This window comes from Entelurus aequoreus, linkage group LG21 (genome assembly GCF_033978785.1).
Source record: "Entelurus aequoreus isolate RoL-2023_Sb linkage group LG21, RoL_Eaeq_v1.1, whole genome shotgun sequence".
Taxonomy (NCBI): domain Eukaryota; kingdom Metazoa; phylum Chordata; class Actinopteri; order Syngnathiformes; family Syngnathidae; genus Entelurus; species Entelurus aequoreus.
In genome coordinates this window covers 44,127,014-44,142,699 of record NC_084751.1, presented here as the reverse complement: position 1 = coordinate 44,142,699, position 15,686 = coordinate 44,127,014, and the positions used below count along the sequence as shown (strand labels likewise).

The 15,686-nt window shown below is 39.4% G+C and overlaps 1 protein-coding gene across 1 annotated transcript in view; it reads left to right on the top strand.

Moving 5' to 3' along the window:
- Positions 1-3,477: 3,477 nt before the first annotated feature.
- Positions 3,478-15,686, top strand: part of LOC133639076 (serine/threonine-protein phosphatase 2A 55 kDa regulatory subunit B alpha isoform) — a 32,455-nt gene continuing 20,246 nt past the window's right edge. The window contains exons 1-2 of the mRNA XM_062032203.1: positions 3,478-3,787; positions 9,778-9,846. Coding sequence (XP_061888187.1) covers positions 3,781-3,787; positions 9,778-9,846 — 76 coding nt within the window. The 5' untranslated portion in view covers positions 3,478-3,780. The remainder of the gene's footprint in view (positions 3,788-9,777; positions 9,847-15,686) is intronic.

Below are 15,686 nucleotides of genomic sequence, written 5' to 3'. Positions count from 1 at the left end.
CCAGTTCAAGTCAATTTAGTTTTATTAGCAACTTATACACTCAAACTCTGGTAATATCAGAGAGCAACATGGGGCCATGCATTTATCAATATTTTTTTTTTACATTTTAGGTTGTTGTTCTTTTAAATCTACTAATAACATGCATAAAAAAATGTGTGTAATAATAGTATTCACTGTTAAAAGCGGCCCTCAGGGGCCAAACACGACGGCGGTGTGGTCCTCAGTGAAAACGACTTTGCTCTAACCAGTTCAAGTCAATGTAGTTTTATTAGCAACTTATACACTCAAACTCTGGTATCATAGAGCAACATGGGGCTATGCATTTATCAATATATATTTTTTTAATTTTAGGTTGTTTTTTATTTAAATCTACTAATAAAATGCATAAAAAATGTGTGTAATAATAGTATTCACTGTTAGAAGCGGCCCTCTGGGGCCAAACATGACTGCGATGTGGCCCTCAGTGAAAATGACTTTGCTCTAACCAGTTCAAGTAAATTGAGTTTTATTAGAAACGTATACAATCAAACTCTGGTAATATCAGAGACCAACATGGGGCAACATGGGGCCATGCATTTATCAATTTTTTTTTTTTTTACATTTTAGTTGTAAAAAAATCTACTAATAAAATGCATTAAAAAATTGTGTAATAATAGTATTTACTTTGGGGCCAAACATAAATGCGATGTGGCCCTCAGTGAAAACGACTTTCAATCAATGTTTACTTATATAGCCCTAAATCACGAGTGTCTCAAAGGGCTGCACAAGCCACAACGACATCCTCGGCTCAGATCCCACATCAGGGCAAGGAAAAAGTCAACCCAATGGGACGATGAGAAACCTTGGAGGGGACCGCAGATGTGGGGACCGCCCCACATCTGACTTTGACACCTCTGCTCGAACCAGTTCAAGTCAATTTAGTTTTATTAGCAACTTACACAATCAAACTCTGGTAATATCAGAGACCAACATGGGGCCATGCATTTATCAACATATTTTTTTTACTTTTTAGTTTTTTTTAAATCTACTAATAAAATACATAAAAAAAATGTGTAATAATAGTATTCACTGTTAGAAGCGTAGAAACATAACTGCCACCTCTGCTTAAACCAGTTCAAGTCAATTTAGTTTTATTAACAACTTGTACAATCAAACTCTGGTAATATCAGAGAGCAACATGGGGCCATGCATTTATCAATATTTTTTTTTTTACATTTTAGGTTGTTGTTTTTTTAAATCTACTAATAAAATGCATAAAAAATGTGTGTAATAATAGTATTCACTGTTAGAAGCGGCCCTCTTGGGCCAAACATGACTGCGATGTGGCCCTCAGTGAAAACGACTTTGCTCTAACCAGTTCAAGTCAATTTAGTTTTATTAGCAACTTATACACTCCAACTCTGGTAATATCAGAGAGCAACATGGGGCCATGCATTTATCAATATTTTTTTTTACATTTTAGGTTGTTGTTTTTTTAAATCTACTAATAACATGCATAAAAAAATGTGTGTAATAATAGTATTCACTGTTAAAAGCGGCCCTCTGGGGCCAAACATGACTGCGGTGTGGCCCTCAGTGAAAACGACTTTGCTCTAACCAGTTCAAGTCAATGTAGTTTTATTAGCAACTTATACACTCAAACTCTGGTAATATCAGAGAGCAACATGGGGCCATGCATTTATCAATATATTTTTTTTACTTTTTAGTTTTTTTTAAATCTACTAATAAAATGCATTAAAAAATTGTGTAATAATAGTATTCACTGTTAGAAGCGTAGAAACATAACTGCCACCTGTTAAAAGCGGCCCTCTGGGGCCAAACATGACTGCGGTGTGGCCCTCAGTGAAAACGACTTTGCTCGAACCAGTTCAAGTCAATTTAGTTTTATTAGAAACTTATACAATCAAACTCTGGTAATATCAGAGACCAACATGGGGCAACATGGGGCCATGCATTTATCAATATTTTTTTTTAAACATTTTAGTTGTAAAAAAATCTACTAATAAAATGCATTAAAAAATTGTGTAATTATAGTATTTACTTTGGGGCCAAACATAACTGCAATGTGGCCCTCAGTGAAAACGACTTTCAATCAATCAATGTTTACTTATATAGCCCTAAATCACGAGTGTCTCAAAGGGCTGCACAAGCCACAACGACATCCTCGGCTCAGATCCCACATCAGGGCAAGGAAAAACTCAACCCAATGGGACGATGAGAAACCTTGGAGGGGACCGCAGATGTGGGGACCGCCCCACATCTGACTTTGACACCTCTGCTCGAACCAGTTCAAGTCAATTTAGTTTTATTAGCAACTTACACAATCAAACTCTGGTAATATTAGAGACCAACATGGGGCCATGCATTTATCAATATATTTTTTTACATTTTAGTTTGAAAAAAATTGTGTAATAATAGTATTCACTGTTAACTTATACAATCAAACTCTGGTAATATCAGAGACCAACATGGGGCCATGCATTTATCAAAACATTTTTTTTACTTTTTAGTTTTTTTAAAATCTACTAATAAAATGCATTAAAAAATTGTGTAATAATAGTATTCACTGTTAGAAGCGTAGAAACATAACTGCCACCTCTGCCACCTCTGCTTAAACCAGTTCAAGTCAATTTAGTTTTATTAGCAACTTGTACAATCAAACTCTGGTAATATCAGAGAGCAACATGGGGCCATGCATTTATCAATATTTTGTTTTACATTTTAGGTTGTTGTTTTTTTAAATCTACTAATAACATGCATAAAAAAAGGTGTGTAATAATAGTATTCACTGTTAAAAGCGGCCCTCTGGGGCCAAACATGACGGCGGTGTGGCCCTCAGTGAAAACGACTTTGCTCTAACCAGTTCAAGTCAATGTAGTTTTAATAGCAACTTATACACTCAAACTCTGGTATCAGAGAGCAACATGGGGCCATGCATTTATCAAAACATATTTTTTACTTTTTAGTTTTTTTTTAATCTATTAATAAAATGCATTAAAAAATTGTGTAATAATAGTATTCACTGTTAGAAGCGTAGAAACATAACTGCCACCTCTGACACCTCTGCTTAAACCAGTTCAAGTCAATTTAGTTTTATTAGCAACTTGTACAATCAAACTCTGGTAATATCAGAGAGCAACATGGGGCCATGCATTTATAATTTTTTTTAATTACATTTTAGGTTGTTGTTTTTTTAAATCTACTAATAAAATGCATAAAAACATGTGTGTAATAATAGTATTCACTGTTAAAAGCGGCCCTCTGGGGCCAAACATGACTGCGATGTGGCCCTCAGTGAAAAGGACTTTGCTCTAACCAGTTCAAGTCAATTTAGTTTTATTAGCAACTTATACACTCAAACTCTGGTAATATCAGAGAGCAACATGGGGCCATGCATTTATCAATACAACAAAAACAAAAACACGCAGGAAAATATCGACACGGGATTACGCGCCCATCCGAGCATCTGCCCCGCGTTGTGCGCGCGCATGTCAAAGAAGCGTTAAGGAGGCTGTGGCCGGTCACGGGTGGAGGACATCGGACATTTGGACAAGTGTCTCGCGTGGGATGCGAAGTCGCGACTAAAAGCGGAACAAGGCGTGTGTGTGGGGGGAGAAGAGCGTGGAAACCATCCGTGTGACGGCTGATTCAACCACCGACATTCAGCGGGATTTCAATCTCAGGAGAAAAGTTGACTTCCTTCCCCACGAACCGACGCGTGGGAGTGGGAGGAAGGATCGCGTTTTTTGGCCGCGGCGAGCCCCGGCTGTGTGTGTCGTCATGGCAGGTAAGTGGCGTGGACAGACTATACATGCACCATTCTGTTGACGCCCTGTTGACACTTTAGCCCACGCTAGCAGGCTAACGAAACTTAGCCCCGTGCTAATGCTAATGCTAACGTTAGCTCGCCCGCAAACTCCAGCGTCATCACGCATTGCTAATGCTAATGCTAATGCTAACTAGCTCATGTAGCACGCTCGCCCGCCAAGCTGAGTCCCCACTTGCGAAACACATCGCTAGTCCGTGTCCACGCGTGTAAAACTCATCATTTTAGACGAATGGGTTATTTTTGGAACATTAAAGTTCCACGCTGTCCGAGGCGAGCTAACGCTAGCTCAAACTTTGACATTGCCCACATGCTATAAACACCGCAGAGCTAGCTGATAAATATTGTGGAATATTATTATTTTTTATATAAGCGCCTGAATAATTCACCGGTATGTACCATTTTTTTTTTAAAATTTATGCAGCCGAATATTAACAATTTAATGTTCACTCATCAGCTGTTAACGTCACTTGTTCAGTCCTATCCATCCATTTTCTACCGCTTGTCCCTTTTGGGGTGGCAGGGGGTTGCTGGAGCCTATCTCAGCTGCATTCGGGCAGAAGGCGGGGTACACCCTGGACAAGTCGCCAAAACAGATAGACAGACAACATTCACACACTAGGGACCATTTAGTCCTATTTGGGATCTATTATCAATATATATATATATTTTTTACATAAATTGGACACAAAATGACAATTTGGTTAGTCGTGAGGCGTAAATGCTGCAATGCATGTGTTCATTTTGGGTGGGGAAATGAGACGGATGCATTGCTTCATCCCCTGTTTCAAGAAGATGATGCCATGACCTCATCAGAATACCTTATAGATCAGACCTGGGCAATTATTTTGACTCGGGGGCCACATTTAGAAGAAAAAAAATGTGTCTAGGGGTCTATTTTCAGGAACACTAATACAAAACCTCACAATAATGTCTGATTTGAATGCTAAAAACGTTATGACAGACCGCCTTAAAAAACATAATGGAATTTTACATTTTTCTATGACCGATAAAACACTGAATACTGACGAAATATGAATGTCAAACCCCCTTTCGATTGACATATTTTACAATCAAGTGAAACGCAACAAAAATGCAACAAACCGTGAAATATGAACGCGAATGGTACAAAGTAAACCCACCTACAATTTGATATATCTGATATTTGCTGAATTTCCCCCAGGGATCAATAAAGTACTTTCTATTCTATTATAATGTATATGTCACTAAGCTTTAGAACTTTGTTGTGAAAATCTCATTCCGCGTCTGTGGAAACGCTTCCGGCCCACGCTGCTTGGTGCCTCGTCTGAGCTGCTGTGACGTAGATTACCATAGTAACTAATGATGACCATAGTAACTAATTAGTTACCCAGTGTTTCCCATAAACTGCCAAGATACCTGTGGTGGTGGGGGCGTGGCTATGGGCGTGGTCACATGACATCATCAAGTAATTTGCATAATTTACTACTATGATATGATTTTCTCTAAAAAGGCTAAAAAAATGTATACTTACTAATTAATAATAACAGTTTTGTTTTAAACGTCCATCCATCCATTTTACAATATAATTACAACACTTCATGTACATATTTATATACAGATTTGAACAATAAGTTATTCACTGAAATATATTTATTAATTGTGGTTCTTACAAAAAATATATCTTATAAAATATAAAAGCTAAAATGTCTCTTAAAGCTCTGCCCCTTTAATTAGTGCATACTAAATAATTTATCTTTAGCCTACTACTACAACCATATTATTTACCAGCAACATAAAGTGAAACAGAGGCAGAGGTGTCCTGCCACAGTCAGTAACAAATAAACAGAAAACAGTAGTTTTCAAATACAAACAAGGCAACAAGAGAAGTATCCTACACTTCTCTTTTGTAAAGTAAATCTGAACAGCCTATATGGGCATCTACATCAACTATATGATTTGCCTGAGAAGCTAGACAGGACAAAAAAAAATTAAAATTTATTTTTTAATTTTTTTTATTTGTGGCGGACGTAATTCTTTCGTGGCGGGCCGCCACAAATAAATGAATGTGTGGGAAACACTGATAGTAACTAATTAGATTACCATAGTAACTAGTATATCATCCATAAGTGCAGATTCCAACCATTGAAATACTTTGTATAGTTGAAGACTTACAGTCATTAGAAAACATCACTGCACATCATAATGGCAGCTATACTTTACATCTTAAAGATCTAAAAAAAATATTTGGGAATGTCCGACGGGCCCCCGGGCCTTCATTTGTCCAGGTCTGTTATAGATAATACATTTGCACCCCAATTATTAGGGTACAAATGTATCTATCCATCCATCCAACTTCTTCCACTTATCCGAGGTGGGGTCGCGGGAGCAGCAGCCTAAGCAGGGAAGCCCAGACTTCCCTCTCCCAAGCCACTTCGCCCAGCTCCTCCCGGGGGATCCCGAGGCGTTCCCAGGCCAGCCGAGAGACATAGTCTTCCCAATGTGTCCTGGGTCTCCCCCGTGGCCTCCTACCCCAAACACCTCCCTAGGGAGGCGTTCGGGTGGCATCCTAACCAGATGCCCAAACCACCTCATCTGGCTCCTCTCCATGTGGAGGAGCAGCGGCTTTACTTTGAGCTCCTCCCGGATGACAGAGCTTCTCACCCTATCTCTAAGGGAGAGCCCCGCCACCCGGCGGAGGAAACTCATTTCGGCCCCTTGTACCCGTGATTTTGTCCTCTCGCTCATAACCCAAAGCTCATGACCATAGGTGAGGATGTGAACGTAGATCGACCGGTAAATTGAGAGCTTTGCCTTCCGGCTCAGCTCCTTCTTCACCACAACGGATCGATACAGCGTCCGCATTACTGAAGACGCCGCACCGATCAATAATTTTTTCTTTCTTCCAGAAATTGGACTTAATTGACTATTTGGTTAGTCGTGAGGCGTAAATGCTGCAATGCATGTGTTCATTTTGGGCGGGGGAAATGAGACAGATGCATTGTTTCATCCCCTGTTTCAAGAAGATGATGCCATGACCTCATCAGAATACCTTATAGATCAGTGTTTTTCAACCTTTTTTTGAGCCAAGGCACATTTTTTGCGTTGAAAAAATCCGGAGGCACACCACCAGCAGAAATCCTTAAAAAACGAAACTCAGTTGACAGTAAAAAGTCGTTGTCGCAATTGTTGGATATGACTTTAAACTATAACCAAGCATGCATCACTATAGCTCTTGTCTCAAAGTAGGTGTACTGTCACCACCTGTCACATCACACCCTGACTTGTTTTGAGTTGTTTGCTGTTTTCCTGTATGTAGTGTTTTAGTTCTTGTCTTGCGCTCCTATTTTGGTGGCTTTTTCCCTTTTTTTTGGTATTTTCCTGTAGCAGTTTCATGTCTTCCTTTGAGCGATATTTCCCGCACCTGCTTTGTTTTAGCATTCAAGAATATTTCAGTTGTTTTTATCCTTCTTTGTGGGGACATTGTTGATGGTCATGTCATGTTCGGATATACATTGTGGACGCCGTCTCTGCTCCACAGTAAGTCTTTGCTGTCGTCCAGCATTCTGTTTTTGTTTACTTTGTAGCCAGTTCAGTTTTAGTTTCGTAATGCGTAGCCTTCCCTAAACTTCAATGCCTTTTCTTAAGGGCACTCACTTTTTGTTTGTTTTTGGTTTAAGCATTGGACACCTTTTTACCTTCACGCTGCCTCCCGCTGTTTCCGACATCTACAAAGCAATTAGCTACCTGCTGCCACCTACTGATATGGAAGAGTATTATACGGTTACTCTGCCGAGCTCTAGACAGCACCGACACTCAACAACAACACATAATTTGCAGACTATAATTTCTGGTTTGCAAAAAATATTTGTAATCTAAATAGGTGAAATTACATAATCTCCCACGGCACACCAGACTGTATGCCACGGCACACTAGTGTGCCACAGCACAGTGGTTGAAAAACACTTATACATAATATATTTGTACCCCAGTTATAGCGGTACAAATATATGTTCCATTGAAAATAAAGAACATTACACACGGCGCTCACAAATCTATCAAAATGTTTTGGGGCGGTATAGCTTGGTTGGTAGAGCGGCCGTGCCAGCAACTTGAGGGTTCCAGGTTCGATCCCCGCTTCCGCCATCCTAGTCACTGCCGTTGTGTCTTTGGGAAAGACACTTTACCCACCTGCTCCCAGTGCCACCCACACTGGTTTAAATGTAACTTAGATATTGAGTTTCACTATGTAAAGCGCTTTGAGTCACTAGAGAAAAGCGCTATATAAATATAATTCACTTCACTTTTAGTACGACTTTGGTAAGCTATGAAGCCGCACCGCTTGATGGATTGTACTGTGCTTCAAAATAGGAGTATTGTTATGGTGTGTGTATAAGGCAAGACATATTACCTGGCATTTTGTTTCGCAATATTATGCAAAACAAACTTTTCTTACCTTCTGATATCTGTATTTGGGATCTGCATATGTCCTGAAAATTCGCCTTTGTAGTCCGTGTCGACGCCTTAGTTGATAAGCTTCTTCTTTTTCTCTATCTTCTTGTTATTGGACATTCATCCTCCCGCTGTTGCCATTTGTAATATAAAGTAGCGTAAAGTTCTTACTTATATCTGTCAGTAAACTCGCCATGAAAGAGCTAAAACATACCGGTGTAGTGAGAATACATTTTTCACCCAAGGAAATTTAGTTATTAGAGAGTTCCGGTGTGCCTTGAGATTATATAATTTTTACCTAATTGGGTTAAAAGCTGGTACATTTGAAGTCTACTTTATACTTCTTTTTGTGCCCTTGTGTGCACGATCCTTTCCATCTTTATCCTCTCCATCCTTGGTAACTGAGCTACTGTGTGGAAATGTTTTTACCTTATGGATCATTAAAGTTTGTCTAAGTCTAAAAATCTTTTTTGCAAACCAGTAATTATAATCCGCAAATAATGTGCTGTTGTTGAGTGTCGATGCTGTCTAGAGCTCGGCAGACTAACCATGTCATACTCTTCCATATCAGTAGGTGGCAGCAGGTAGCTAATTGCTCTGTAGATGTTGGGAACATGGTTTGTCGTTATCACAATATGCAACCGACAGCGGGAGGCAATGTGCAGGTAAAAAGGTATCTAATTTTTAAACCAAAAATAAACAAAAGGTGAGTGCCCCTAAGAAAAGGCATTGAAGCTTAGGGAAGGCTATGCAGAACGAAATTAAAACTGAACTGGCTACAAAGTAAAGAAAGATAGAATGCTGGACGACAGCAAAGACTTACGCATCCGTACATGACATGACAATCGACAATGTCCACACAAAGAAGGCTAGCATCCGAACAACTTCAATATTCTTGATTGCTAAAACAAAGCGGGTGCGGGGAATAGCACTCAAGGAAGACATGAAACTTCTACAGGAAAATACCAACAAAACAGGAAACGGCACCAAAATAAGAGTGCAAGACAAGAACTAAAACACTACACACAGGAAAACACCAAAAAACTCAAAATAAGTCAGGGTGTGATGTGACAGGTCGTGACAGTACACCTACTTTGAGACAAGACCTATAGTGATGCATGCTTGGTTATGGTTTGAATTCATATCCAACAACTGCGAGAACGACTTTTCACTGTCATTATCGGCTGCTTAGTTTCATTTTTTAATGTATTCTGCTGGTGGTGTGCCTCTGGACTTTTTTTAATGAAAAAAATGTGCCTTGGCTCAAAAAAGGTTGCAAAATACTGCCCCAATATGTTGCAAAGATCTATTATGTCCTTTTCTGCCAATAATCCCCCTCTGCTGCTTTTTAGGAGACATGATCATCTTAGAATATGTGAATGTGGCAACTGATGACTCATAAATGACAGACTGGTTATTCAATTATTCATTCTATCGCCTGATAAACATTACAACATAAGAGGATGATTACTTTTCTGTGGTGCCCCCGTCATTTTTAATGTTTTTTTCTGCTTTTGCAGGAGGTGGAGGTGACATGCAGTGGTGCTTCTCTCAGGTGAAAGGAGCCATTGATGACGATGTGGCCGAAGGTATGAGCATTGGGGGGGGGGGGGGCGATCGCTATTTAGACGTGGTGGAAAGCTATCTCTGTGTGTCTCATTTTGTCTTGTTTCCATGAGGCTTATGTAGCCTCGCACTCGTCTCGTTTTTAGTCATCCACTAATCAGGGAAAAAACAGGGATAGGAAATGTCAAGAGAGAAAAATTTAAATCCACAATTTCAAAAATGAAAATAGTACATGGTCTAATTTGCTTAGTTGACCATGATGCATGTGCATGTATTTTTTATGTATGATGTGGAGGGACAAAGTGAGCAAAAAAAATGTGGCGTGGCATAGTAATACCATCGGCTCATTGATGTCTCTAAAAGACTCCAATAAGAAAGTAGCTACGGTATTTTTCCGACTATAAGGCGCACTTAAAATCCTTTCATTTTCTCAACTCAACATCGTGCCTTATAACCCGGTGCGCCTAATGTACGGAATCATTTTAGTTGTGCTTACCGACTTCGAAGCTATTTTATTTGGTACATGGTGAAATGATAAGTGTGACCAGTAGATGGCAGTCACACATAAGAGATCAGGGTAGACTGCAATATGACTCAAGTAAACTACACCAACATTGTTTATGTTCCATTGAATATATAGAACATTACGCACGGCACTCAAAAATCTATCAAAATGTTTTAGTAGGACTTTGGTAAGCTATGAAGCCGCACCGCTGGATGGATTGTACTGTGCTTCAACATAAGAGTATTATTATGGTGTGTGTGTAAGGTAAGACATATTATCTGGCGTTTTGTTTCGCAATATTATGCAAAAGCAACTTTTCTTACCTTCTGGTACCTGCTGATCTGTGTTTGGGATCTGCAAATATCCTGAAAATTTGCGTGGGTCTGCATTTTTAGTCCGTGCCGACACCGTAGTCGGTAGGCTTCTTCTTTTTCTCTATCTTCTTGTTATGGGACATTCATCCTCCACTGTTGCCATTTCTAATATAAAGTAGTGTAAAGTTCTTACTTATATCTGTCAGTAAACTCGCCATGAAAGTGCTAAAACATACCGGTGTAGTGAGTTTACATTATTCACCCAAGGAACTTTAGTTATTAGAGAGTTCCGGTCGGACGGTTTTTCACGGGACACATTTCCGGCGTTGTTGTTGCACTAGTGAGCCACGGATGAGGAGATGCTGCTCCGTTATTGATTGAAGTAAAGTCTGAATGTCATTAAAACAGTTAGCTCCATCTTTTGACACTTCTTCCACTCCCGTCCTTGCACGCTACACCGCTACAACAAAGATGACCGGGTGAAGACGCTGGCGAAGGTGAGCCACGTAAATAAAACCGGCCACAAAACGGCGCATCCTGAAGCGAATGTCAGAAAGTGGCTTGACGATGATCACATCATCTATGCAACATTTAGACCATAATGTTTTCAATTTAGAAAAAAATTATAATAATATGACTCCTTTAATGCGCCTTATAATCCGGTGCGCCCTATGGTCCGGGAAATACGGTAGTCTTTTTTTTTTTTTTTTGAGAATCAAGAGGGCTCTGGCTATTAGCTAAATATAGCCACTAAATTGGCAACAGTGATCCCTCCTGCTAAGTATTATGTTTTGGCAGACCAGGTGCCTATGAGGTGTGCGAAATCAAACCATAGAGGCATGTCGGAGATATTTATAAAACCATCTTGCCTTCTTTCGCACTTGGTCCAAACAAGATGTTTGAAATATGAGACTTTAGTGACGTACTTTGCCTTAGTTACGTCAGTGGATGTCTCCATATATGGTAGAGGTTTACCCAAAGAGCTTTGCGCGAGTCCGCCAATTTTATTCAGTTGTAGTCCAAAGTTGCAGTCAATAAGTTCTTTATTTCTGTCTATCCTCTTGTTGTCGGGCAGACTGGCTAAAAAAACCTCCCATCTAGCCATTTCTAATTAAAAGTAGCACATAATTCTAGCTTGTATCTGTCAGTAGACTTGATATGGAAGCGTTAAAACTACAACATGGCTGATGTAGTGGAGATGCAGTTGAAGGAGGCTTGACAGGAGGACTTTGGCTCCTAAAAAAGATCTCCCACAAAACAGCGCATTCTGAAGACAAGTCAAAAAGCCTTTTGAAGATGGTCTATTAGACAAAATCTTTGTGTAATTTGGACCAAAGAACCACTATTACATTTTATGTAGACCACAAGGAAGTGTTTTATATGTAGAAAAAAAAATCATAAGACCCCTTTTAAAGGGGAACTGCACTTTTTTGGGGGAATTTTGCCTATCGTTCACAATCATTATGAGCGACAAGAACACATGTTGTTATTAATTTATATTAAAGATGATATACGCTTGGAAAATGCGGCTAACCATTGTAGCCTTCAAAGCCCTCTAAAAAATCTTCTAAACCCTCCGTTTTGTATACACACTGCAAATGTATATATTATGTAGTAACAGACACCTTCATAACAATATGTAATATGTACAATATACACACTGCAAATCTATATATTATGTAGTAACAGACACCTTCATAACAATATGTAAAATATTTACCGTATTTTGGTCATTTCAATCATTGCCGGAACTAATTCTTCAGCACATATATGCCTGAGTGCAGCTGGGATAAGCTCCAGCGACCCCGAGAGGGACAAGCGGTAGAAATGTATTTCCGTTTCCATGGCAGCGCAAGTGTGACTTCTGGCAACAACCTCTCCCAGATACAAACACGCGAGTGTATTTTAATCATGGCAGATTCAGTAACAAACAACGAACATGACTATTTTTGGACAAATGAGGATTCACAACCTTATCTTTTTGAGTCTATATTTATGGAGTATGAACTGCTGCTTCTAGAAGCGAGTACAAAGGAAGAGTGAGACGTTGGGTTATTATGCTGGAAAAAGAGTTCCGCTGTGTTCGCTCTTACAATAACAATGTCGCTACAGCTTGGTTATTATACAGGTTGCGGAACATAAATAAGGTATTGTTGGCAGTTTTGGGATGCATTTTTAAAGGGGTTTAGAGGCAGAATAGATTGCTCCCATTAGCTGCATTGCTAGCCACCAAGAACGAGCGGATTTTTATATTAGAAAGCCGGGGGGAAAAACTTTTGTGTTCTTGTCGCTTATGATTGTGAACGATTGACAAAATTCCAAAAAAGTGCTATTTCCCTTTTAAAAAACTTGAGTTACGATGCTATCTACTAAGGGTGTAACGGTACACAAAAATTTCGGTTCGGTACGTACCTCGGTTTAGAGGTCACGGTTCGGTTCATTTTCGATACAGTAAGAAAACAACAAAATATAAATGTTTTGGTTATTTATTTACCAAATTTGTAAACAATGGCATAACATACATATACACACAGGGTCCATTGCCAGGGTTAATGTGGTCAACATATATAAAATAAAAACTAAATAAGATAAGGCTAAGAATGGTTTCTTAACAAAACTTTTCTACATATAAAGTGCTTTTTTGATTGATTTATTGAGACTTTTATTAGTAGATTGCACAGTACAGTACATATTCCGTATAATTGACCACTAAATGGTAACACCCGAATAAGTTTTTCAACTTGTTTAAGTCGGGGTCCACGTTAATCAACATTAAACTGCCTCAAGTTGTTGCTCAGATTAAATAAAATGACAAAACTTTTCTTCTACATATAAAAAGTGCAACATTAAACAGTTTCAAGTCAACTCCGCCTCAGATTAACTTTGATTAACCCCCAGCCTGGCTAACTTGGCAGTAAGAGGTGGGAGCTGTTTGCTCGTCTTTATCTTTGTTGAAGCGATGTTCACTTGGGGGTGGTGCCGAAGTGTTACCAAAACGGGAGCTCTTAACAAGGCAGGAGGGTCTTCTACCTCTGGCTTTTATATGTTGTCGTAGCCCGGTCGTTGCTAGCATGCCGTATGTTGTGCCTCGGTGTGCATTGTTTACACAACGTGCGCTATGCTACTTAATATGTCCGTGTGGAAACTTGTTCGGTACACCTCCGGACCGAACCGAAACCCCCGTACCGAAACGGTTCAATACAAATACACGTACCGTTACACCCCTACTATCTACCTATAAGTTGTCACAACAAACTGCATTCACAGACAGACAGTCCTATTGTAATGTGTTTATTAGGGTGAACCGATGGCACCAAGTTTATTTGTGGTGGGCCGCAAAGGGGAGCGATTTTAACCCTTAATTAATTGGTTTGTGTTTGTTAACAGAATACACACTGATTATAACATTTATTCAGTCTCTGAAAACATCTAAAATCCTATCATTTAAATTTAAGGCCTGAGAATAATCAATCTTTTTTAAAATCTATACAATTTAGGAAAGTCTTGAAAATACAGTACTGTCATTTATGTCAGAATTTTTATGATGTAGCCAACCGTTTGTCACCACTGCGAACCAATTTTCCACACCACTCATTTCAAGTGAGAGAGAGGAAGTCTGCCGGACGAAAAGGTGAGCCGTTTGCTTTTGTAAGCGTCGATGAACAAGAACAATGCTGTGCAGTCAGAGCTGTGCGAGGCTTCTCCTCTGCCACCCGGGGTCGTGTATGTCAGCGCCTCCGCCCCTCCGGTCGTGGGTACAGGCAGATGCACTGGATGAACGTGTCGGTAGTACCCTTGAGGTGCTATGCAACTGTTCTAAGCACTTTGCCTCCAGGGGAAATACATTAACGAACCAACCTTCTGCAAGAAAACTTTGAAACTTGAATCATTTCATATTCCAACATGTAATACTGGAACTCGTGTTTTTGTTCATATGTTTGTACTTTGATTGCCGGTACGGATGTGAAATTGGTCTTAAATTAAACTTAAATTAAAGTCTTAAATTGATTATTAAAGGCTGCGCAGACCCTGTTATCAAAAAGTCAGGCCGTGGGCCCAACATGGACATGCAATCACCATCGTTTGTTAATGATAGACACCACTTTGCATAATAACTAGTAGAACCCCTCAAAATAATCCCCAAATTCGGAGCCTACGGTGTGCAAGCTCAAGCACGAACACAGACAAGCGGTAAGCCTAATTTTGCACTGCAACAATATACCCAACAACTCAAAATAAGGTGAGCGGGTAAATGACATCCTTTAGTTTGTAAAGCATGTGCATGACATTTTTGTGGACGCTGTGAGTAAGTAAGCAAAGAACATTAAAAGCAAAACAAGCATGTTTATAAATACAAATGCACTTTTTTAGGTAGTTTCTTTTTGTGATATTATAAACACAATATTAGTATTGTTTTATATCACCAGCATTAAAGGGGTTGATTTTTTTTTTATTTTAACATTAAAACACTTCCTTGTAGTCTACATGGTGGTTCTTTGGTCAAAATGTTACATAGATTATGTTTTACAGACCATTTTGAAGCTGTTTTCTCACTTCAGAATGCGCTGTTTTGTGGGTGTTTACCGTATTTTCCAGACCATAGGGCGCACCAGATTTTAAGACGCACTTATTTTATTTATTTTCGATCTTTTTTCATATATAAAACGCACCGGATTATAGGGCGCATTGAAGGATTTATTTATTATTATTATTTTTCTAAATGTAAAATACTTCCTTGTGGTCTACATAACATGTAATGGTGGTTCTTTGGTCAAAATGTTGCATAGATGATGTTTTACAGTTTATCTTCAAGCCGCTTTCTGACAGTCGCTTCCGGATGTGCCGTTTTGTGGGCGGTCTTATTAACGTGGCTCACCTTCAACAGCGTCTTCTCCCCGTCATCTTTGTTGTAGTGGTGTAGCGTGCAAGGAAGAAGTGTCAAAAGACGGAGCTAACGGTTTTAATGACATTCAGACTTTACTAAAATCAATAACGGAGCAGCATCTCCTCATCCGTGGCTTACTAGTGCAACAACAAGGCTGGA